General features: G+C 43.0%; 1 protein-coding gene across 1 annotated transcript in view; it reads right to left on the bottom strand.

Moving 5' to 3' along the window:
* The window catches only part of CDHR1 (cadherin related family member 1), a 408684-nt gene extending 391551 nt beyond the window's left edge, over nt 1-17133 (bottom strand). The window contains exons 1-2 of the mRNA XM_069240657.1: nt 16906-17133; nt 9411-9506 (exon numbers count right to left, since the gene is read on the bottom strand). Of these exons, the coding sequence (XP_069096758.1) occupies nt 9411-9506; nt 16906-16966 (157 nt within the window). The 5' untranslated portion in view covers nt 16967-17133. The remainder of the gene's footprint in view (nt 1-9410; nt 9507-16905) is intronic.
* Between the last annotated feature and the right edge of the window lie 8896 nt (nt 17134-26029).

Below are 26029 nucleotides of genomic sequence, written 5' to 3'. Positions count from 1 at the left end.
CAAATGCTTAAAATTTACCCCGCGTTCAAAGATCAATATATTTTTCGTGGATAACCAATTTCATTGGGTGCAGTGTTGGAATTACCGCTAGGGACCAATTGATGTGTAATGGTTGTGAGCGTCATTTTTCAATGCGTTTGCGCCAAAATAGCTGTCTTTAACTAACTGTATTTGTTTAATTTTTCTCATTTTTAGCGTACATGAAAGCTGTAACTATACAGAGATAGGCTGTTTGGGCTTGCTGTTGTGTTCCAGTGTTTGGGCACATGTGGCAGACCACACTACTGTGGATCATAATACTAATGTTGTTGTGCCGGATAAGCACTCTTGACTGACACAACAGCAACCCAAACATTTCAAATACAAATTTGTATTCCCTAGATTGAGAAGGTGGTGCGTCAATAGAAGATAGCAAGGCTACGCAACTTGATACATTCACTCATGGCCTGTGTGTACATGTCTGTGAATTGGCTATTTCAATTGTTGTTGGGACTCTGTGTGAATGTCACAAGATGTGTTTTGCATAATGTGCTTGTATGCATGTGTTGTAAATGTGGATAACCATCAAATGCCATTCATTGTGGTACATCATCCAGGATATGTGTTTGTCATACCCGTAGCTTATAATGCTGTGTGAACTTCCCTGACTTGGGGGACAAAACTATGCCCAGGATAGATAGAGGACAGTTGATAATGGCAATGTTACAAGGGTAAGCCATCACATGTACTGGAATGTTGGATACCACTGCCTGGTCACTTGTTTGAATACTACCCATGAGTCAGGCATTTAAACATGCTAGGTAGGTACAATGTTTGTGACACAGAGTCCCAAAACCAATCCAAAAAAGTTATGTTACACCACATTTTGAGTCATAAAAATGACCTTTGTTTCTCCTGTGGCAGTGGGGGACCAGCAGACCATGCTCCATGTGTTCACATATTTCCAGTGGTTCATTGCACAAAGGTGTCCAGTTCAAGTGTGTGGCCATGTGTACACAGTATTGGCCTCCATGTTTCCCAGTTACATGCAGGTCTAGTCATGAGTCTGTGGAGCCATTCCCTGCATTAACAGAGTATCCTTCGAAGCAGAATTGACCTGAAGGCAAAGATAAATTGACAACACACATGGGGATAGTCCAGCTATGGTACTGCAGAACTTTTATAAGGCTGACAACAGGCCAACTTTGGTGTGCTTAAAAAAATTATGGATCAGTAATAGGAAACAGGCAGGTTTCTTCACAACATTTGTACACAGGGTGGCCTCTAAAATTCCAACTGCAACAGGAAACATCAGGGCCTCTGTGCTGATTAATCTCACAGATAGTCACCAAGCAAGCATCATCAATAGTTTGCGGCCAATGTGAATCTGTGTGTGGACCGTCAGGGCACAAATATGTTTTGTCCTTTCATGCACATTAGCAAACGTTGGTTTTTGCGCTGGAAGCACCGTACCAAATCCATGCATGTAGCCATAGTACACTGTCACTGTTTGTCACTCACGAATACATGAAACCCAGACAAGGGATAGGGGCTGGTTTTGGCTATATGAATACATGTCCAGGACCATAATACGATAAGTAAACTGATTAAACTATACTATACATTTGAGAATTCAGCGTAGACCTCCCAGACCCAATACCATAGGATGTAAGAGACGGCATGGAAAGCAACTATGAGATAAATATTGCCACAGTGAACCTCTATGGTAACACAAAGACAGAAACCAGTCAGGCTAACAGGATACAGGGTCAGTCAGGAACAAAAATGAACAAGGCAAATACACAGTGAGCAGACTCTGACTGGGAAAAGCTGGAACAACACTCTGGGAACTAAATACTGTACTTGTGCTGTGGGCTTCAATGTTACACAATACCCCAAGGCCTGTGTTACACAAGTGATTTATACGGCAATGCACAACAAGGATATTCAGAAAATGTCAGTTTCTAAGCAGTTTCAGGCAGTAGCAAGGGCATGGCAGAGTCAAATGGCTGGTCTGCATGGAAGTGCTCACAGGTGTGTGCAGCTTCAATCTCTCACAAGTCCTGTAGGTGAGAATCAAGTTCAAAGGGCCAACATTACCTTTCACATGGGAAGCAATGGACAGCTGATTACACGTCCTACCGACAACCAGGCAGTGCATTATTGTACCTGAAGTCCATGAAGACAGATGAACTATGACTATGGCATGCCATACTAAAGAGAGAAGCACACAGGAGTCAGAATGGGAGTCTGGATGTGTGTAGTTGAAGGTTATCAGAGTACAAATAGTCCATTTACAGGGCCCCCTAAAGAAGGGTGGGGAGAGACTGAAAACATGGCAGTGAAGGACTTATTACCTGGGATGGACTGCGCAGAGCATGACTTGTGAGCAATGCTTGTCATACCTGGGGCACTCATGCTATCCATTTTCAGCTTAGATGGACTTCTTGTCACACATGCTCCTTGCAAAGAAAGCTGATGTCACACTTACTGCTGCCAAGGGTGTGGTCATACATTCCTGTTACCAATGCAATAGCACATCCACTGCCTCACGTATGAAACACTATTTAACCTTATGATTGATGGTGTCTTAGTTGTGTGTCATGTGCTGCAATGGCCAATGTTGACAACATGGATGTGTCTCAGAGATGTAGTCCTCTGATTTTGCCCTTCATATGTGAAATAGACAGGACATATGTAATTTCCACGGCGTGTGATTTTGGGTGTACATTCATACCCATCAAATGTGATGTGGCTTTTTCAGTATCCTAATCTGTATTTCTGCAATGCTCCATGGGGCTAAACTCTGATTATAATTCCTAGGGATCATGTGGTGCATAACAAATTACACAGACCATGATTGAGTGATGAAGTAAGGTGTTTAATGACATATGGTAAGAAAGTGGTGATGGTGACTATAGTGAAAAGAAGTTTTGTACAATGTGTTATCTCTGACACAATCCTGCTGCAGTGTTTGGAAGGTCCCCCTCATGTTGCCAAACAGCATCCTCCTCATCCTCCTCTTCAGGCATCTGTGGGTCTGGTTCATAGAGGGGAATGTTCCTCCTTACACAAATGTTATGCAGGATGGTACAGGTCAAAATGATCTTGCACACCATTTCAGGGGAGTATAGGAGTCTGCCTCTGGTGATGTCCAGGCACCTGAATCTTGACCTAAGGATGCCAAAAGTCCTCTCTAGTATGGTGCGTGTCCTCCGATGTGCCTCATTATAGGCACGGTCTGCTGCAGTGCTTGGGTTTGCAAATGGGGTCATGATCCATGGCGGGATCCCATACCCCTGATCAGCTGAAAGAGAAAATGGGTGTAAATATTTGGATGTTGCTTGCACCTTTATTATAACTTTGCATGGCAGTTGTTGTCTTGTGTCATCTGTGACTCATCTGTGTTTGTGTTATTGTGTGGGATCCTAGGCTTCTAGGATGTTCTATCATCATTGGGTTGTTTATTCATCTAAACTGGTGTTTCTCTGATTGACCGGATATCAGTGGTATATTTGTAAACTTACAGTACATTATGTATCTCCCATGCATTATGTCATGTAAAAGAAGTGTCCATGTGTCTTCACTGGAGGTGACATGATACTTACACACAAAGAATCGATTCCACTGTGGCGGTTGCACTATGTGGCCTGAACATCCCATCCAATTCAACATATGTAATAGCATGTGAAAAACAACATTGAGGCCCTTTGATTTGGCTAGGTGACAATGTACAACACATCTCCATAAGTTTGCAGCATTGAAGTGTTGACAATTGACAATGCACAAATATCCCATGTGTGACAAGTTCTATACAAACCTATTTTTGTGCCCTCACCGAGTTGGCTCATGTGCAACTGTGTACCTACACTATTGAACCTGGTCCAGGTAAGCTGGCTAACTCTGTTGTGGGGGTGAAGGTTTAAGGCCCATATTTATACTTTTTGATGCAAACCAGCGCCAGCGCTGGTTTGCGTCAAACATTTTACCGCCGGCTAATGCCATTCCTATGCGCCATGCGGGCAGCTTATTTAAGGAATGACGTTAGCCGGCACTGCTCAGATAAAAAAAAAATGACTCAAACCAGGCAGCGCCGGCGTAGGGGAAAATGGGGGTTGTGCGTCAAAAAAATGTGCAAGTCAGGTTTGAGGCAAAAATCATGCCTCAAACCAGACTTGCGCCATTTTTTGATGCACAACCTCCATTGAAATGACTCCTGTCTTAGCAAAGACAGGAGTCATGCCCCCTTGCCCAATGGCCATGCCCCGGGGACTTCTGTGCCCCCTATGCCACTTTAATAAAATTAAAAAAATACTTACCTCTACTTACCTGTACTTACCTAGGATGGGTCCCCCCATCCATGGGTGTCCTCCAGGGGTGGGCGAGGGTGGCAGGGGGAGTCCCTGGGGGCAGGGAAGGGCACCTCTGGACTCCTTCCATGGTTGGAGACCATGGAAGTGAGCCCACAGGTCCCTAACGCCTGCCCTGACCCAGGCATTTCAAAACAGCGCACATCAGGATGTGCGCTGTTTTTTAAGGCCCACCCTCTCCTGTGCATCAAAAGGACGCTGAGTATAAATAAGGTGCACAGGCCTTAAAGTAATTTTTTGGGCGGAAACGCCTACCTTGCATGTCATTAACGCAAGGCAGTTTCCTGCATCCAAAAAATGACGCCCACAGAGGAATTTTGACATCCGCGGGCTCGGGCGTCAAAGTTTAAATATGGGACAAGGTTTGCGCTGAATGTGCGTCAAACTTTTTGCCACATATTCGGCACACACTGAGTATAAATATGCCCCTAAGTGTCGGAAGGTCCATATGCCTGTACATCTTTTGTGTATATGTGTAATTGTCTCAATCTGCATGTGTAGCAATGTGCACTTTGCAATAATGTCACATCAATATGTGTTCTTAGCACAGTCCACTTCCTTATTGCTAGCGGGCAATGTCACCCCAGGAGTGATGTGGGATGTTGGTACTGCTTCAATGATTCCATGTCACCTTAATTCGAGTCATCATCATCATGCTATGTGTCGCATGGTGTTTGACCTGCAGCGAACCACAATACAAACCCCTTACACAGTACGTATTGGTTTGAAGGGTGTGTGATTGAGTGTTATTGATGTGATATTGTAAGATTCATCTTCTTCCAAGTTGTACTGCCAGATAAGGCCATGTCATTGTCACTGTGTGGTTTTAAATTGGTCCCCTGTGGCTCTGGAGTGGCATCTGTTGTTATTTGCATCTGTCATTTGTCCGTAGGTGTGTATTCCATTGGCTCAGGATATCAAACATGACTACTAGTTTCACAACCTAAGTGTCTTCCTGGCCACGTGTCAATGTAGTGGTGTCAGTGTTGTGTGGCCTACAGGGTTGCAGTGCTGTGTGTATATAACTAGGTTTCTGTACTTACCAACAAGCAGGCCATTTATATATCGTCCATCCTGGAGGTGTTGATTGATGGTGCAGTGGCGGAAGATGAATGAATCATGTACACTCCCAGGATACTTTGCCACGATGTTGATGATCAGTCCCCGGTGATCCACAATGGCCTGCACATTGATGGAGTGTGTGTGCTTCCTGTTGCGGTATAGATGCTCGTTGCAGAAGGTGGCACAATGCGTACATGTGTGCAGTCAATGGCACCAAGCACGTGTGGAAAGCCATTGATTTAGTAGAAGCCCTGTTTGGTCTCCTGCTGCTTCTGCTGTGTGTTGACGAAGCTGATGTTGCGGTGTGGGAGGGAGATGATGGTGTCCAGTATCTTGGGTAGGAAGGCAGAGAATGAGGACTGTGAGATCCTGGCAACCAGGGCACCAGTGGTTTGAAAAGAGCCACTTGCCAACACGTGGAGGACAGTTAGCAGCTTGGTCTCTGGTGGAATGATGTGGGGTGTCTGCAAGCTGGATGCCAACTGTGGCTCAATGTAGCGCAGCAGCTGCTGTATGGCTTGTCAGTTTAGTCTGTACCTCTGGATGATGTCATGTTCCCGGAGACCCTGAAGGGTTGTCCTTGTCTGGAAAATCCTCTCCTGCCTTTGCCGTTGCCTTTGGGGTCCATGTTGGGTTTTGGTGGAAGCTGCTGCTGCTGGTCCTGTGCTCTGAGTCTTCGTGCATCCTGGATGAATAGCAACTCCATGTCTTCCTTTAAGAGCTGTGATGTTGCTACTGTGGGTTTTCCGTAACGCCTGCTCTGACCCAGGCGTTAATTTTTTACACAAATCGGGCTGTGCATCATTTTTCGACACCACCTCCCAGCCGTGCAGGATTTTTGAACGGTTGGATAAATATGGTTCATGGGTGTTTAAGTAATTTTATGGGCGGGAATGCCTACCTTGCATGTCATTACCACAAAGCAGTTTCACGCATTCAGAAAATGACACACACTCTGACATTTTGACGTTCGCGGGGTCGGCGTCAAAGTATAAATATGGTCTTAGTTTTGCGCCGAACTTGCATTAAAAAAAAATGACGCACATCCAGCGAAAGCATAGTATAAATATGCCCCTCTGTGTTACAGCTCAGAATTGGGTTAAACCCAGGTTATAGGGATCCCAAAGTGAAAGCCTTAAGAACTCCCAGGGTCTTTGTACTTGGGATTTAATACAGAAGTGTAGCACGCAGCAACTTCTTTTAGATTGTTACTGGCTTTTAATGTAAGAAGTTTTTAAGACCAATTTTTAAGGAGTATAATATTATTAATTGGGATCAAGCGCTCAAGTTACTAGTCGACATGAGGTTCTTGAATGTAACTTGTGCGCTAGGCCAATTTTAAATTGGATTAAGAGGGGTTTAACTGGATTTATAAGATTTGGTGTAACGTAGGTGGTAAAGGTAAATGAAGAGATTAATTTGTTGTAAATTGATTACTTAAAATAATATTGGCTGATGGTAACATAGAAAATTTGCCAAGTTATAGCGAAGCGCTAAGTAACATATAGAGCACTTTATATGTAAAACTGCACTTTATGAAACTAAAGATTTAAGCCTTATTAGAATCACATGTGGATCAGTTTGGTGGGCATGCTGTACCTTGAAGGATTAGTAGGCAAATGAAATTTATTGAAGGTTAGAATAATCTAAGGAATTATGTAAATAGAGTTGGTTGATAAGAATTAGAATGAATTAAGAACCTGGTATGTGATAGTATAATGTAATAAGGGACTTTTAAAGCACTTTTTATAATTAATTGTTTATGGGATAGGATATTTTTTTTACATAATGAATTTTGTACAACTGGTTGTTTTTATACTTTTAAGGTTTAAGCCAAATGAAAGAATTTATGACTGACTGACTATGTACAGCTCGTGTTCTGCACTGTCCTGATGCTGCTGTCTACTGATTTTGCGGAAAGGTGAACACTCTAATTGATTAAACTTTCCTGTCTGCTGTCCCACAAGGAGAGGTATAATTCATTATATGGTTTCTTGTTTCCTTTTCAGCTTAGATAATCACAATAGTGTATTTTTATAGTGAGGTGCCCCAGTTAGGTGATTTTCCAAATTACTTCTGTCTTTCTTTTTTTTCTGCATGTGTTAGCCCATTCCCACACATGCAAGTTCATATTTGTGTTAGAGCTAAGGATGGCCCAGCCCTGAAAACTGATTATTACCTGAATTCTGATGATTTACTGATGTCACCATCTTTCAATTCTGAAATTAATGTGTATATTGTAGTTTTGCTTATTTATGGTATTCTTTTGGAGTGTTTAACGGTATTGATGTTTACTCTTTAGACGTTTTGGTCAGCCAATGGTTTTCATGTATGTTTATAACTTAGTTTTGTGAACCATATACATTACGTCCAATTTTGGGATTGTAATAAATCTTTGAAACTTTATTCAGTTTGGAGTTTGTGATATTGTGATATTGTGTTTTGTTTCTGGTGTCTTGAATTGTTTATTAGTTATATTATTGATTTGTGTTGAATTAATCTGATTACCACACTCTTCAGTGAGTCCAACGATCCAGTCAACTTCTAGAATGTGGGATAAAGCATGGTATTTCACCAGAGTGCTTGTGGTTTTTGAACCTGAAGTGGGAAGAAGTCCTCCGAGGGCACTCTAGCAATCCTTTGGGCTACTTCATAGTGAGGATTGCCTCCTAACAGGAATTGTACCCACAAGAGTTATCATGACATTGTATTGCTGCCTCAAAGCTGGAAGCATAAGGAACTTTGGGCAGGTGTTGGTAACTCGTATGTAATAGTTAAACACCGAAGGTCAGCACTCTCCTCCCCAGGTCAGCGCCCAGTGCGCCCCACCATTCGCACTTCCCTGAAGCTGGCCCTGAGCCGTGGTATTAGGCCCTCCAACATTTATTGGCACTGGCCATGGGCTTCTGAGCAGAGTTTCGTGCACAAGCACTCATTCTTTTACAATTTAAGTACTGTCAAGACCTTTTAGTTTCAAAAAGTTTGTTTTCAGAGTGTGTTGATAACGTATATGGAAAATGTCCATGTTGTAGTGATTCTTCTTAGTTTGTGAGAACTTTACTTGTACTCACCCTCCTTTAAACTCTATGCTTTAGTTTAATAGATATATAAAGTATGTATTTATTATTCATACATCTTACCCTTTGCTTTCCCATCTGTTATTTTGTATTGTGACCATCAAATAGTTAACTAAAAAATCAAAACTGCAAACTGAGATAAACGAAAGACATTAGTAAACAACTTCACAAGGAGAACATCCTGGGACCGGTTTCAGGGTATCACCCTTCATCAGCCAGCCTTGCTTGAATCCAGTGGCGCAGCAAGCAAGGGACCCACGTCTGGGCATACCCTGGCCACTTAGGGCGCATAAGGCAATAGCACAAAATAAAATGATGGACGGAGTGTTGAAACTTTTCAACACTCACCCCCACTCACAGATCTGGGTTTAATCCATCATCATTTTGCCTGCCACGTCACCCCAGTTTCGGACCGAGCTAAATGCAAATCATTCTCGACCCCGCTCCCAATAGGAGTGGCATGGTGAGCAAAACAACGATTGATTAAACCCAGATCTGTTACTGGGGGTGAGTGTTTGCATTGTTCAGCACTCCGTCCATCATCCTTTTGTGTTGTTTCCTTGTATATGTTCATCTGTATTTCTGAAGCAGTGAATTTAACTTTATGCATTAAGCCTAAGTTTCAATGTAATTCATGGTTTAAAGTATTTACAAAAGCTTTGTGTTTTAAAGGTATGTGTTTTAATAATGATATCCTCTAATACGCTGTGTTCTCTTAAGGAGAAACATATTGTGAAACCTTCATTCTAGAACTTTTCCAAATGACACCAAATGTTATGCATACACAGCTCTCAGATGCCTAGAATAGATGCTGCTTGTGATTTAGAAGACAGCTAAAACTTTCGATATGGCATAAAAACATCTTATACTTCATACAATACCAACAAGGGTCATACTTTGATCAAAAGTTTGGCTTACTCACCAATGGCTGTGTCCTCAGCCAGGCTCAGCAGCGCCATGTTCCCGTTCATGATGCCAGGCCCATTATCAAAGAAGTACGGAGCATAATTGGTCTGACCTGTGAATAAACGAAACCGGTAATGAAATCTCGCTGCAATGTCCAGAGAAAGGTGAGATTGCACCACTCACCAATTCCAGAATTATTTACATTTTTGGAATGACTACAGACAGTTTTATCTGTTTGGAAAACTTCATGTCATCAATTTTTCAGAAAAATTCAATAAGAAATACAGAGAGAGTAGACTTTGGGTCAGTCCCTTTTAGCCATTAGCTTTCATGCGTTTATCATGGTCTGCCATTGCTTGAATGATCTGTACATGAAGCCCAGCGTATGGTTATTTTTCCTCTTTTGTATTCCCTTTATGTTTTGGCTGGATTTGCACTTGATTACAAGGTCAACTGAGCCAAAGCTTGAGGATGAAAGGACGGTGGCAAAAGACAGCATAGTGGTGTGCATACTACCTTGTTGATGTGCCTTTTCTCAAAGGTGTCAATTTACAGTTTTCTGGTGGAAATGATGTCTCACAGAGGTACTCAAGTGATGAAAAGTCCCAGGGCTTTGCTGGTCAGAATCATGCATGCACAAGGTATCCGCAAGTAAATCCCTCAACGTTCCCTAGGGACCAGGGTCATAAGGCATAATAGTAACCCAAAGCAGTATATCCCATAGAGTGGGCACCAACACCCTTATGGGAGGGGTGTACTGGGCAGTTCTTTGATCACACCCTTGACTAATATAGTACTAAAGGGAATCCTCTTTGCTAGCGGCCATCCCTTATCAACTGCACGTGTGATGTTGGTAGTTAGGAATTTTCCTTAAGACAGTGTTTTCCGCACACTCCAGGCAAGATAATCTTTGGAATTAGCAGCGTGTCATGAGGCGGGATCTGCCTCCTTTTGGCTAGGACTTAGAGGATCCCCTGGGATTTCTCGTACCTACTGCACATGTAGGTCAGCCTGTGAGGGAATTCACAGTGATTTTCTCATACAGAGAGAGGGACAGATGAGGGCCACCATCTGCTATGAGTTTGGGGCCCCCACTTCCATCTAACCACCATCTTTCAACTTCACCAGCCATATCAGAATAGATTGGAAAATGCTACTGATTTATCCTGGCATGGCAGGGTTTGGTTATTTGGTGCAAGTAGGGAAATGTGAACTAGTTGACAATATCCCCAACGATGACAATGCCTTGAAAATTGCAGCTGGGTGGCTGGTGCTGGCACTTGGCCGGCCAAGATCAAAAGGAGGGCCTGAGAGACGCTAGGTATGTGTATTCATCTCTGAACACTGAAGTAAAGATCACAGGAGACCTCCACAGCCTCAGAAATATGTTGAAAGGTGAAATTCAAGCTATACCTTTGGGATGTTCCAGTGAACATAAGGCCATAGATTATTTGTACTTTTATTGAAGATTTATGAACCCACTCGTTAGGATTTCATCAGTGTGATACTATTTCTCGTAAAGATATTGAAGTTAAAGGACATGTAATGTCATTTGTGTCAGACCTATTTTTTTGTCGAATTAGAAACACTCCTGGTTTCTGAAGTAGCTCCATTTAAGAAAGTGATTTTAGAGACACCATGGCAGGGAACTGGTCGATTAGTACGCGGGTGTCTCTGTATCCTCGAATGTTCATCTGTGTGTCTGCTTTTGAAGCCGCTTCCACATTGCACATAAGCCTTGTAAAACACCTAAAGTCAAGGGGCCAGGAATTACAAACTGACAGGTAGTTATTCCTCCTCCTTTATATCATACTCACAGAGATTTGCACGATGCTACATAGATAGCGACCCTCAGCCTATCTCACTGTTCCTTCAGTACTATAGTCCTCAGAAGTACCATCTGCTCTCTCCCAGCTCCATGCTAGCAAGCAAATGTGCCCAGAAAGCCTCTCAATACTGGGATGTTCATGTAAAGTGTACTCTGTTTCACCTAATTCTATCTGCAACACTGGCACAAATAACTGCACCAATGAACCCACTCTGACATGATCGGAGCACACATTTGAGCACCATATATGACACTCAACATCCCCACCTAGGATGGCTCTGGACATACACATCTCTAACCAACTGTACTTGATTTCATAAGGCCATTCTCCTATACTGATCTAAACGCCTTCTCTGGTAGACTAGCATACAAAGAATCCTGGACGAGTGTGCGTTAAGGTGATCATAGCACACTTTCAACCCCAACTATCACTACATATCTCTCCAAACACTCAAGAAGAAGTAGCGTAGCAAAAGCCTCTGCAGCCACTGTGGTGCGGGGGAGAGACGAGCTCCAGGGTGCCCCCTCAGCACAGTACCCTGGCCTGAGAGCTCCTGGGTGAGCCCAGAGAGGGGAATATGTACTGTGCAGTGCCCCCCCCCCCAAGTTTTGTTACGCCACTGTCAAGAAGGCTCCAGACAGTAATCACTCTTGGACAACAGAACAGAGCTACAGTGCCACACCAGTGGCTATTGTCCAGTATACAAATACGAGCTAGCATAGAACAGCATAGCATAACCCGGTGTAATGGTTCTAATCTGGCAACAGAAGCAGAATGTGAACATTACATAAGTAATCAATACTGTGCAAATGAAACAAAGACAAATGCACCTCTCAAAAGTCAAACAATTATGTAATTTAACATACAGTTTCACCTGGAGATGCAACCCTACTTTCCCGCCTAGATTGTCAGGAGTGAACTAAATAATAAGTGGGACATAATGTTTATCTTATCAGCTAATAATTGTGATCCAACACACAAATTATTTCAAAAAGAAAGTAAACTCCTTAATGACGTTTTTTAATAGTTTTTTTTATATATGGGCAAAATGACCATCTGTTGTATGATGATTTTGAAAGCTTCAGGGGAGTTCCGTGTCCATAAAGATGAACAAGGCGTAGGGTCAAAGAACTCTCAACTAAATTGTAACATAATTTTAACTTATGACATATGGCAATTTATTCTTTATAACACATTGTCACAATAATTCTCTTTCCACAAAAGCTTAGATCATTGGCCTGTTGTTTCTCTAAAAAGCATAGCTGCAGATATATATAATACGTGTGAAATATGTGGTGCAAAATTAAACTCACCAATAAGCAGCTACTGTTTTGTTGCAAACATATGTATTTGCAGTTCTCTTTACGGCCCTTTTTAAAAAATACCTATGCATCATGCATGGTATTTTGTAGAGCGAGTCCTCTTTTCTGTACCAAACTGCAGCATTGCGGAAAGTGCCATACGTCTGTAATTTTCATTCCAGGAAAACAGAGCAGAGGAGCTGAAAAGCTAGTTACGTTTTCATTGTTTAGGCAGCAAATATAATTCTTGCCTGTGACTGCCATTCACACTGTCTGTTGGCTCTGGCAGCAGTTATTAAGCTTAAGCAGCTAGGTTATTTTCCAATTACACGTAACTAATGATGTGGCAACTAGAATGTAATAAGAAAATTAGCTGCAGCTCGAACATGATGCTGGTTCTATTAGCAGGCATTGTTTGTAATAAAATTGAAATATAACTAATCATTACATTAAAATAATGAGGGATGTACCATTCCTATTGAATGTTCGCACTGATGTTATAACTGCTTTAAACAAGCATTTGTAATGCAATGGGTCTCACATTTGCTCGACTTAGAGCTATTAGCGTTGTAAAGTCCTAACCGAACTTTCATTGCCACATAAATTGAAAATGAAAAGTAATACAGTTTTACATAAGCAAGTCAATTTAAAGCGCCACGCCATAAGCATGAAGGAATACACAAAAGGAAACAGAAGTTTGCTCGCTGTCAAACGTATCGGCAAATGTGCAATTATCCAGGGAACAAGGTCGACGTCATTCAAAGTGCTCAACTACTGCACAGCAAGATCGTGCTGCGTAGGAAATTAAAAATATAATTAGTCCAGAGGCCATACGGAAGACATGGAGCCTCAAATTTTTTCAGTAGTTGGTCAGTGCGCCCTAGGAGGGCTAAACACCGGAAAAGACATGACGTATGTATGCATTTCACACATGAAACAACTGATTTTTAAAAGGCAAGCCACGAACCAACAAAACTGATGGGCGTGGTTAAAAACCCACAGAGAGATTACAGCAGGCTAGAGACCTTGCGCGCTCGACCATAAAAATGGGTGCAGATAGGCACACAGTCATTGCAAACCTCTTATATTTTGCAGAATAAAGGACAGGGTGTGTAACATGAGTCACCAAAAAATAATAATGTAAAAGTACATTCAGACATATGTTTTTTCGTGTGAATGTACATTTTCCAAAGGTACGTCCGTACAATTGCACTATTCCGAAAATCTATGCATAGGGAAGGACAATCATGTGACAATTCTGCTCATTGACTTTCCAATAATGAGGAATTGAATGCACTGTACAATCCTGCATTGGTGAAAGGCATCGGTGTTGTGCATTTTTAGGTATTCCTTTGTGATCACATAAGGGGAAACATTTGGGGCAGATTTATGAATAGTGGTGCTGTACTTAGTGCCGCGCCACTTTTTTTGCACCCTTTAGCTCCCCCTAACGCCACTATGTGTGTGCCAGATTTAAAATATGGCGCACCATGGCAGCAGTCATGGGTACTAGCATCATCATTTTTTATGCTAGTCCAGAGCATTGCAGGATTAGCATCAAACGATTTGACCCTAAACCTGCAAAGCACCCAGAAGACAATTGAAAACATTGGGAGCCTCCCTTTAATGCTTGCTCTTAGCAGGCATTAAAAATGCCGATAAAAATGACACAAAGAAATGTCCTAGATTTCTTCACGCCATTTATCCGGTCCCACTAGTGCCTGAATGCCCCCCTTGCATACATTAGGCCTGGTGCAGGCATACTGTGGCGCAAGGGGTCACTAAGTGGTGCAATTCAAGTATTGCGCCACTTTGTAAATATGGTGCAGCGTTTTTGGGCTTCCAATGCCACATTATCATAAACAAATGAAGCTAATGTGGCATTAGAATGGCCCTAGGCCAGTGCTTAATTTGTGCTTATTGTTTCCGGTGCTGAGCACGGGTACTTATTTTTGAGGGCCGGAACTTATTCTTCTGCCTCAAGCATTTGCTGAGAGCAAAAGACACACATGGGAAAGAAGGAGGGAGGGAAAAACGAAAAACCATCACAAAGGGAGAAAGTAGAGTGAGCTGAAGGAGCAGGGAGTGGCTGTAAATGGATTGAGGAGGCCCGAGATGGCTTCAGGATTACACTGCCTCTGTATTCCGTGCTCGCACATTTAATTGCAGCAGAAGCACATTTAAAAGGAGGGCTTTGGGCACTGGCACGTTTTTATTTACAAATTAAGCACTGCCCTAGGCCTTCTTAAATCTGGGCCTGTGTTTCTTGTGTTCCACTTCCTCCCTAGGAATGGGATTTACTTTGGCCTCAAACAGTATAAATCTCTGAAAAGTCCATGGTGGAAAAGGGTTTAAGAGGAATTTAAGAGTGCTCACAAACAGCCATATGTGTAGGAAACCACAAACCTGCAAGAAAAACCACACCTTGATCTCTAAACCCCTACTTCTTGTGTGACATTTACTCATATGTAATATTATGAGACCGTAGGGGAATATTACATAGGAGCAAATAGATCTGCTACACGGTAATCTTTTGTGAATTTATTGCAGGCGTTGTGCTGGCAATTTTTATTCATAAAAAGTACTCATATAACCGAAATTCCCTTTGAATCAGGCTCTTTGTGAAAGCCATAACATGTTCAAGTTTGTTAACGGCGTGCTTTAGGCACTACAGATCTTTTCCGGTAAACTTTGAAATCCTAATACACCATCTGTTTAAAGTGAATTGTTCGGTAAAATACCAAACTAAATGAAGCATTGCCAAACAAGTAGGTATCACCCTTAATTTCAGAGTGCAAAACCGTTCACTTTGTAAATGCTTTTATGTTTTCCCAGATGTCACTGTGTGTGCTCAAGGATGGTGGGCATCTTCTAATGCTTTTTAATTCAAGACAGCCACACAATCTTTCTAAGTTGGCTTACATGAGTGTGCACATGTGAACGCATATGCAGAAATTGGCAGCCATCTTGGACACGTTTAGATATCATTCAAAGTTGTTCAACTGCTAACAAAGTGGCACTTTCCAGGCAGAGTGCAAGGTGTGAGGTTTAGTGGGCAATGGGTAGACCTCACCTTTAAATGAATCGAGCTGGGATGCAAAATCGGGGATGAAAATGGGAGAATAAAGAGAGAGAAAGGAAGATAAAACATTTCCTCTGCACTTCAATAGAAAATGCTTGGTCAGCTTCGGAAGGGGAAAACCCATTAAGACCATAAGGGTCCTTGGGCAGGACAAACACGAGAATAAAGAGAAAAGTAATTGAATCAGGAGCAGGGAATTACAATAGACAATAAAGCCACTGAATCATGAGGCAGAGGGTGGATCCAAAGTCCACTCGTCTATATTGAATACATCAGGTCTGCTGTAAAGTCAACTACTAAAGCTATATATAAACAAGACCTAAAAAGGGGTGGAGCGAAAGTGAAACGTTTTAAGACCACCGCCTTAGTGGCATCGAAGGACTAATGGAAATTGAAGAAGGAATAAGCAGCTGCCCTTGAAGAATGAAACTTCAAGTGTGATGTGGGAGAGGGACACATGAAAGCGAGGATGGCTCAAGAACCAGGTTTATTTGCTGGTTAATATTACTGCAGTATCTATAAATAACATCAGAACCCGTCCACCTGTATATAATCATCAGGTTGTGACTTTGCACACAGGCTATTATAATTAACTCATTTAAACGTGTTTATATTTTTTCTGTCACTACAACTGGATAAATTCTGTGTAAACGAAATCCGTATTTAATGTATGCTGTACGTCACACTGGATGCGTGTTTCTGTATTATGCCATTCACCATAATGCAGACATTGCTTGGAAATACATTATCTTAATTGTGAAGTGTAGAGTGTGTTTTTCCTGACTTCTTGTGGCTGTTTAGACAAACTTTCAAGGAAAGGTTACAACGTGAGTCTCAATGCAGCACAACTAAGAAAGAAAAATACCGTACAATTCTACAATTGGCACATAAACCCTCACGGTCCAGATAAAGAAATGCACACCGTGTTAAGGACCTCACTATGTCTTGAGGAAATTCGATGTGCAGGGTCGTCAAGCGGAATTTCCTATATTTCCAATAAATAAATATCTTTCAGAGGTCGTTTTACAATCGTGCAGTCATTCCAAATATTTACGAATAGATATACGGTTTCCATCGTCAGTCTTTATGAAATGTCTCGGCGGGCCTACCGGGTGCCAGAAGTCACTGCTCACACCACTAAAAATTCATGCATAATCGCAATTCAATAGAATACGTGAAAAAGTAGTTATTCTGAAAAGTGTGCGTGGTGTTGAAGGTTCCGCCCTCCCCACCCCACACACACACATCCCTCTCACACATGCCCTATCCGTCAAACAAAACAAAAGATGAAGCACTTACCGAAGCAGACATGAACCACAGAAAGAAGGAACGACCCCAAGAACTGGTGTACATGATACATCACTCTTGCAAAGAAACTATATTCCTTTGTTGTTTTCCTTCACCCCAGTTTGGGTTATTTTGTTATCGCGGAGCTGCTTAGATGCCCTTCACGACGGTAAGACGGCTAAATGCAGTGGAGGAAGGAACAGATGTTAAGATGTTAAGCGGATGACACGTCTTAGTATTTTTTTCCTCAGGAATTTCGAGACACTCCCTCTCGACACTAGCATTAATTAGACCAATTAGTTCTCAGGGCGCTGAGGGAGCGGGGTGGGAGGCAGGCAGGGCTGACATCAACTCCTCCTCTCAGCCTCGGGTGCCAGGCGGGACCTTTTCGCTAAGGAACCTGTCTTTCGGACTGCTGGACAGCTCCTCATAAGTGTAGAAACTCGAAGGAAGGTAAAAAAGCCGTTCGAAGCACCTTCGAATCCAAAAACTCCAGGTTTCGATTTAGTTAAGTGAAAATGGGCTTACATTACACCAGGGTCTCATTGAGACCAAAAATAGGCCTGGGCAGCCCCAAAAAAGTGGCCCACATTTGAGGAGTATGACCTTTCACAAAACATTGCTTGGTTAGTATCAAGACGCCAATTGGTAGTGTATTAAACATTTTAAAGCTTGCAGGGTCTGTAGCATTGATGAATATTGGGTACACTGTATCTGTAAAAACTGAATAAATATTACAGTCAAAACACCTTATACAAGGTTGCAAGAATCCCACCCCAATCAGCTAGGTCCTGAACAGCAATGAGAAATCTATTATAAAACCAAGGGGCGAAAGGGGTTAGGTCAGGATCCCTGGGAAAAGAACCAACAATACCAAAACAAAGAGAACATGTAGCTCTGAATTTCCTCCTCTTGATGATCCACTACAGAGGGGTTTCATAGAATTTTCTGTTCTGTTTTATTATTACTCAGCAGTATAAAAAAAAAAATGCCCACCCCCCTCCTGCCTGAAGCCGTAAATCAATCTGATGGCTGACAAACCACACAGTGGCACCTGCAACACCCATTAGAGAGATTGACCGGGGCTAGAAAAGTCCCAGCCTTGACCTCTGGATCCTGGCAGGCCTCAAGGACTCCCCATTAGTGCCATGCTGTAGTGTCACTGGTACAGACAGCCCTGGGTTCCATCGTCATAATCCCTACCATGCCCAGGGCTTCCCATCAGTCATGCTGTCAGCTCATCCTCTCCCATCTCATCACAGGTGGAAGGGGTCAACAAGAACCTCACTCACCACATCCTACCTTATGACAAGATGGGAGAAGGTAAGGTGAAAAGGCAAGAAATTGACAGCTGTAGCCTGTGCATCACTGTGCAGACTCCAACTTTGTTCTTCAGTTCTCGAGGATGGAATAAGCTGTGTACCTGTTCTGAGAGTCTAGCAAGATCCATAAATTGAAGCACAACAGGTCAGGTAGCTGAAGGTAAGTAAAATAAAACCCTGTGAAATGTTGTGTGAGAGTGTATGTGTGTGTGTGTGTGTGTGTGAGTGATTGCGTAACTAAATGAGATTGAGTGAGTCTGATGGAGTGTGAAAAAGTGAGACTAAGTTAGAATAAGAGAGTAAATAAAAGTGAGTGCAAGAGAGTGTGAGCTAGAGTGACTGAGTGAGTGAGAATGAAGTGGAGTGAAGGAGGTACTTCTTTCTATATGATGTACCCAGGCAAAATGCAGGCACATATGTTGTACTTCTTGGGCGTATGGGACACCTGTGGCAAAATGCCAAGGCTGACATACTGGGCATAATCCCTAGTACAAGGGGAACCTATGGCAAAATGCAGACACTGGCATATTGGAGTTAATTCTTGGCATATGGGATGGAGCACCTATGGCAAAATGCTTGTACTGGCTCACTAGAGGTAATTTGTTGCCTATGGTGTTGTAATTTAATAGCGATTAGATTAAGCATTAGCAGAAGACATCTTGTATTTAGCAACTATTGTGAACATTTCGCGGAATCCATTTTGTATTCATGGCAGCCATTTTCTCTGCCACATGCTGCCACGTGCTCGCCATGTGCTCTGTCCTACCTTTCTGTTAACTACTCTTAAAAATCTTTCTAGTGACGAGTTATATTTAGCATCTCCCACTTTCACACATGCCCAGTAAGATCTGCAGCTGTTAGTAGTCAGTAACAGACAGTAATGTGTCAACTAGTCCTTGAAAACTGTTCGCCCCTCCTACCTGTCGACTGTGCATTTCCATATGACCTTATATGTATGTAAGTCTTGCTTCTATAACTGTACCACCTTCGTTTAGCCCCTGCGTGGGTGTAAAAGGACCATGCTCTCTTAGTTCAGTGTGCTACTTCAAACATTACCGAAGGGTGCTGTTTGAACTGTAGTACCACCTCATGAGGTTTAATAAACTTCGTCTTTTATTTCAGTTTCTGTGCCAACGTCTTCCTACATGGTCTGAGGACTTTATGCAGAGAAGGGCGAACCCCTTGCACTAGTAGGCCTTGCTGAGGCTTACTTCGACAATGGGATGCCAGTGGTAAAATGCTGGCACTGAAATATTGGAGCTCAGTCTTAGCGTATGGGACACCTATAGCAAAATGCTACCATACTCAAGATAATTCTGGGCATTAGGGAGGACAACCACAGAATATTGGGTGGGGGGACGAAGGCAACCACAACAAAATTCTGACCTTGACGTACTAGAGGTAATTTTGACCTACGGGTCCCCCATCATACATATATATAAATGGATGTAGTCAATGGCAACATTCTGCCACTGGCATACTGTTTGAAACAGGGTCTTTGATTGACAGTCAGATTGCTCCCTGTTCAAGCAAGGACCCTCACTCTAGTCAGGGTAAAAGAGACTCACCCTCAGCTAACCCCTGCTTGCTCCCTTGGTAGCTCGGAGGAGCAGTAGGCTTCACTTCAGAGTGCTAGGTGTAAAGTATTTGTACCAACACACACAGTAACTTAATGAAAACACTACAAAATGACACAACAACAGTTTAGACAAATAGGAAATATTTATCTAAACAAAACAAGACCAAAACAACAAATATGCGACAAACACAAGTTAAGTTATGAATTTTTAAAGATTAAATTAAAAACAATTGCTTAGAAACACAAAATGCTTCGAAGAGGTGTTAACACGGCATCGTGACGGAGTCATTCCCAAAAATCCGGCACCAGCGGCGCCGGCCATGGAGTCACGCGGACCCCCAGGTACAGTACCTTTGGTGAAGAGTGAAAACAAGCCGATAGATTTTAACCAGCTTTTCCTTTGAAGGGCCCAGTGACTGGATAGGGCACCACTTGTCAAGGCAGGAGTCTCAGCAGAGAGTCCAGGTGCTGGTACTGAAAGTCTTTGATGGCCCTGAGACTTCAGAACAGGGGGCAAGCTCAGTCCAAGCCCTTGGAGAGTCCTTTGCAAGCAGGAATATACCACAAAGCCCAGTCTTTGCACAGGCAGAAGCAGCAACTGCAGGATAGCTCCACAAAGCACAGTCACAGGCAGGGCAGCACTTCTCCTCAGCTCTTCAGCTCTTCTCCAGACAGAGGTTCCTCTTGATGTCCAGAAGTGATCTAAAGTCTGTGGTTTTGGATGCCCTTCTTATACCCAATTTCTCCTTTGAAGTAGGCCTCCTTCAAAGTAAAGTCTCTTTTGAATGTGAAATCCTGCCTTGCCCAGGCCCCAGACACTCACCAGGGGGTTGGAGACTGCATTGTCTGAGGGCAGGCACAGCCCTTTCAGGTGTGAATGACCACTCCTCCCCTACCTCCTAGCACAGATGGCTCATCAGGATATGCAGGCTACACCCCAGCTCCCTTTGTGTCACTGTCTAGTGTGAGGTGCAACTAGCCCAACTGTCAAACTGACCCAGACAGGGAATCCACAAACAGGCAGAGTCACAGAAATGCTGTAAGCAAGAAATGCTCACTTTCTAAAAGTGGCATTTTCAAACACACAATCTTAAAATCAACTTTAATAAAAGATGTATTTTTAAATTGTGAGCTCAGAGATCTCAAACTCCACATGTCCACCCGCTCCCAAAGGGAATCTACACTTTAATCAGATTTAAAGGTAGCCCCAATGTAAACCTATGAAAGGGACAGGCCTCGCAACAGTGAAAAACAAATTTAGCAATATTTCACTGTCAGGACATATAAATCACATTACTATGGTGGTCATTCTGACCCTGGCGGTCTTTGACCGCCAGGGCGGAGGACCGCGGGAGCACCGCCGACAGGCCGGCGGTGCTCCAATGGGGATTCCGACCGCGGCGGTAAAGCCGCGGTCGGACCGGCACCACTGGCGGGCTCCCGCCAGTGTACCGCCGCCCCATTGAATCCTCCACGGCGGCGCAGCTTGCTGCACCGCCGCGGGGATTCCGACCCCCCCTACCGCCATCCAGATCCCGGCGGTCCGACCGCCGGGATCCGGATGGCGGTAGGGGGGGTCGCGGGGCTCCTGGGGGCCCCTGCAGTGCCCATGCCACTGGCATGGGCATTGCAGGGGCCCCCGTAAGAGGGCCCCTACATGTATTTCACTGTCTGCTGCGCAGACAGTGAAATACGCGACGGGTGCAACTGCACCCGTCGCACAGCTTCCACTCCGCCGGCTCGATTCCGAGCCGGCTTCATCGTGGAAGCCTCTTTCCCGCTGGGCTGGCGGGCGGTCTGAAGGCGACCGCCCGCCAGCCCAGCGGGAAAGTCAGAATTACCGCCGCAGTCTTTCCACCGCGGAACGGTAATCTGACGGCGGGACTTTGGCGGGCGGCCTCCGCCGCCCGCCAAGGTCAGAATGAGGGCCTATATGTCCTACCTTAACCATACACTGCACCCTGTCCTTGGGGCTACCTAGGGCCTACCTTAGGGGTGTCTGACATGTAAGAAAAGGGAAGGTGTAGGCCTGGCAAGTGGGTACACTTGCCAAGTCTAATTTACAGTTAAAACTGCACACACAGACACTGCAGTGGCAGGTCTGAGACATGATTACAGAGCTACTTATGTGAGTGGCACTACCAGTGCTGCAGGCCCACTAGTAGCACTTGAGTTACAGGCCCTGGCACCTGTAGTGCACTGTACTACGGACTTACTAGTAAATCAAATATGCCAATAATGGAAAAACCAATTACATACACATTTTGTAAAGGAGCACATGCACTTTACCACTGGTTAGCAGTGGTAAAGTGCCCAGAGTAACAAAAACAGTAAAATCAGAGTCCAGCACACATCAACAACCTGGGGAACAGAGGCAAAAAGTTAAGGGAGACCACGCCAAGGATGAAAAGTCTAACACATAATTTATGTAATTCTCAGCAAAACAGAGTGCCTGTGGCATATGGGACCCATCCATACCAAAAATCTAGCCCTGGCACTTAGAGGTAATTATTAACATACAGGGGTTTCCCACTATACATTTTGAATTACATGGAGTCAACTCATAGAGTGCACTTTGAGATACAGCATTTTTTAGCAGGATTTTCTTAAAATGCAGCTTTAAAATACACTATTTGCACTCAGTTTTCTTTTTTAAAGTAGGTGGAAACACTTCTGGTTCCTTCCTAGAAGTTGGGCATGCTCACTGGAATTCAGAGCAAGTATTACACCACTCCACTTTAAAAGCAGGTTTTTGACTTTGTTTAACCCCCGTATGTAAGGAACAGGCACAATTTATATTGTTATTTAATTTCTTTTATAGAGCTATGTGCCCCGCTGTAGGATGGCATAGTGATTTACATCACACTCACATATTGCATACAGAAAATTAATCATACTAGTGTGTAAATCAATACATAGGAAACAATACTTAAGACAGTGAGAGTTGCAAGGTGTAGAAGTCTCATTTCTTCCATACTAGACAGTATTATTTGTTATAAGTGCTTGGTCTGGTGAAGCTTGCACAAGAACTAAAACAAAACACAGTGGTTGAGGTTGTCTGCACTAATTAAATTGTATTACCACCCAAGGCATCCTTGTTTAGCAGTGTCACAATAAATAATGATTGAATAAAAATTCAATAAGTTTCTATGTTTCACCATTTGCTTCAGCTCCTTATTGCTGGTTCATAAAGCACTGTGCTGCAGTGGAAAGATTATAACTATGGGCACCGGAATTGTAAAACAACAGCCACTATGTTTTCCATGTAATTGTGGATTTGCCGCATCTGCCACTTAATCCTTCATCTTTTGCATAATATTCAGATTTTAAAGAAAATAAATTCTAGCTCAGTTGGTTTAAAAGTCACTAAAAATTTGGCGTCACGTGTTGCTGCGCATTGAAAGGCCTGTCTCAAATTTTGACTGGTTATCATTTAGTTGCTTATTGCTGTGTTTGATTGTTAAACTGATACTAATAGGGTGAAACATTTGCCTAGACTTGGTTACAATGTATAAAAGTGACAAAATAATAAAGCAATACCATTGCAAAAGTTGCACCACTTGTCTTTTCTTGCTCCACAATTTAATCAACCTTGCCACATAATGTGGTTCTCCCCTGCTGAATAATTCCAATGGCCCTGGTTATAAGAAATGAGCTACAATTATCCAAATGACATTTCTACATGAAATACAGAACTGTGATCTGCAAGCCACACATTGTGATTTGCTGCAAGTACATAAACCCTCTCTCCAAACGTATGCTGAGTTAAAACTGACTAGACAAAACTGGATTTCCCCAGCATGTATGTAAAAAAAAAAAAGAGTATGCGCTGGGTAAATTACTTGATTAAATTTAGACGGGCCAGGTCAAGGTGAAAATTGCCACAACACCTGACCTGGCCTTCCAGTAAGGACTTGCAGCCTTTGTGCACTCCCACATCCGCTACCACTCTGACCTAAATGTGAAGTCCTGGGGGATGAGGGGTCAGGGTAAAGGTGAATGACATTGCTTCACTTCTGGGCTGGAATAGCCCCAAGAGGACCGAGGTGAGAACTGACAACTAAGTGGGAATGGCCCAACGGCCACAGCAACACCTGGCCTCTTCACACTCCTCCCTCTCTCGCTTATCATGACTTAATTGTGGCGGCTGGAGGAGGGGAGCTGGAGAACAACCCTGTTTCTGGTATCAGGTCCAGCCTCACGGGTCAAGCCATCCTTGCCCCTGCCTCAAAGCATGGTGTTATGTTTCTCTAGCCTGCGTCCCTGCCCCAAAAGACAATGATTTAGGCATGGTGGGGAGGACAATAGTAGACACTATAGGCAGTTGACAGTGGCCCAAAAAAGCAGCCCCCTGCTGGCACCTAGGCATTGGCCAATCGACATTTGTGTGATAAAATTGGCTTCAAGGCAGCTTTGTATTATAATCATCATTGCGCTGAAGACTCCATAAGTTAATGCTTTGCACTGTTTGTGCATGGTGGGACTGGCCTGTAAGGAAATCAGGAAGTGCCCAATGGGCTGGTATGACAGATACACGTGTGGGCTGTTTTCTAGCAGTTCGTGGGCCTGTTTAAGGACTGGTGAGCAAGTGTTCACTGTTGATTTTCCATGATATTACCACAAACATTGTCAGTAGCAAACACAAATGCATTCAGTCTCTCACACCATGAGAATATCCATACAGCATGTATTTACTAATTCAAAATTTGATTTGCAAATGTGGCCCACTATTTAAGCTATTTGATTCGCCAATGGGGGCCACTTTTATTTTGTTGCCTGGACATATTTGTTTTGTCTCAGAGAGACCCTGGCATGAAGAAGAGTGTAAATGCCCATAGAATTTATAGCTAACTCATACCTACTACAATCATGCAAACCAGCTCAACATGGTTCATTCAAACCTAAATCCAACAGCGGTGGACAGCTAAGTTAGGATGTTATACACATGGTGCAGTAATGTGAGCGGCAGTTATACTCAAGGATTTTCCTCAAGAACTAAAGTCATGCAAGACAGCTCTCGAATAAGACCTGTGCACCCTTTTTGCAAAGCTGAATCAGCGTCACCAGGGTCACCATTATCAGCTTGTGATACTTTCTAAACACAATGCTGCTCTATTTTCTCCAGTCCCACAATAATGCTGCTGATTATTTCACAACATTGTTTTAGGCCTATCTTAGAACTCTACTCCAAAAAACTAATAAACCCTTCAAGCACATCTCCTAGTTTGAGACAATATAAAATAAACTGAAATATTGTAGTGCGAACAATACATTTAACATTGATGCCTGTAAATAAAAGCTATTATGAATATTTCATGGCAGCACAGAATTCTAGTTGCTCCAAATGTTGAAAGGTCAAATAGACCAATTTGCATGTCAACCAATGTATTTAGTCAGTCTCTACATTCACTTGGTGACAGGTTTTTCACAGAAGCATGGTGAGAATCAAATTAAAAAAAAAAACTGTTTCACCTTATGTTAAACAGGAGGAAGATGCCTGGCTGTTGGATACAGTAATTGGTACATCCTCTTCTCAGGTCTCTTTCAATTCCTGTTTCCACTGTGTACTAACCCTGCCATTAGTGAATACATTTCCCACATTTTACTGGAATAATAAGTATCTTACTATAATCCCAGAAGACCACCCTTCCAACATGTCTATAGTAATATAGATGCAAAAGAAGGACTATCTTTAGCAATAATGGCAAAAGCCCTCTTGCTGGTATGGAAAGGTCTGTTGCATGGAGTTGGCGTGCACCCTGCCTGAGTGCCCCAGCTTCAACAATACCTGGATACTTAGTACCTATATTGTTCACTGGCATTAATGGATCATGCCTGTGCCCGATGGTCTATCCATGACTCATGGATTGTGTTAGGCTGGGAGGGGCACACAAACCACTACCCCTGAATTGTAAATGGCCACTGCCCATACCAAGCATTAAGTACAAAAAGCACATTGATGGCAGCTTCGAGATTTTATAATACATTTCTATGATGGAAACTTCCAGAATCCTTAAAATCCACAAAGTTCCTACCACCCAGTATTGCCCCACCTGTACCAATACAAATAGGGCCCATCTCCTTGGCTTGTTTTAGAGAAAGGGCTGAGATCAGCAAATAAAATGTCATACAGCACGGATGGATATCCTGGGCAGAATGATCTCACTACTATTCATTAGCCTGTACAGTATTTTTATAATAAACATATTTCTCTTCGGTGGAAAGGCTTGACGTG

Source organism: Pleurodeles waltl, chromosome 6, assembly GCF_031143425.1.
Source record: "Pleurodeles waltl isolate 20211129_DDA chromosome 6, aPleWal1.hap1.20221129, whole genome shotgun sequence".
NCBI lineage: Eukaryota > Metazoa > Chordata > Amphibia > Caudata > Salamandridae > Pleurodeles > Pleurodeles waltl.
This window is presented reverse-complemented; position numbering and strand designations above follow the sequence as displayed.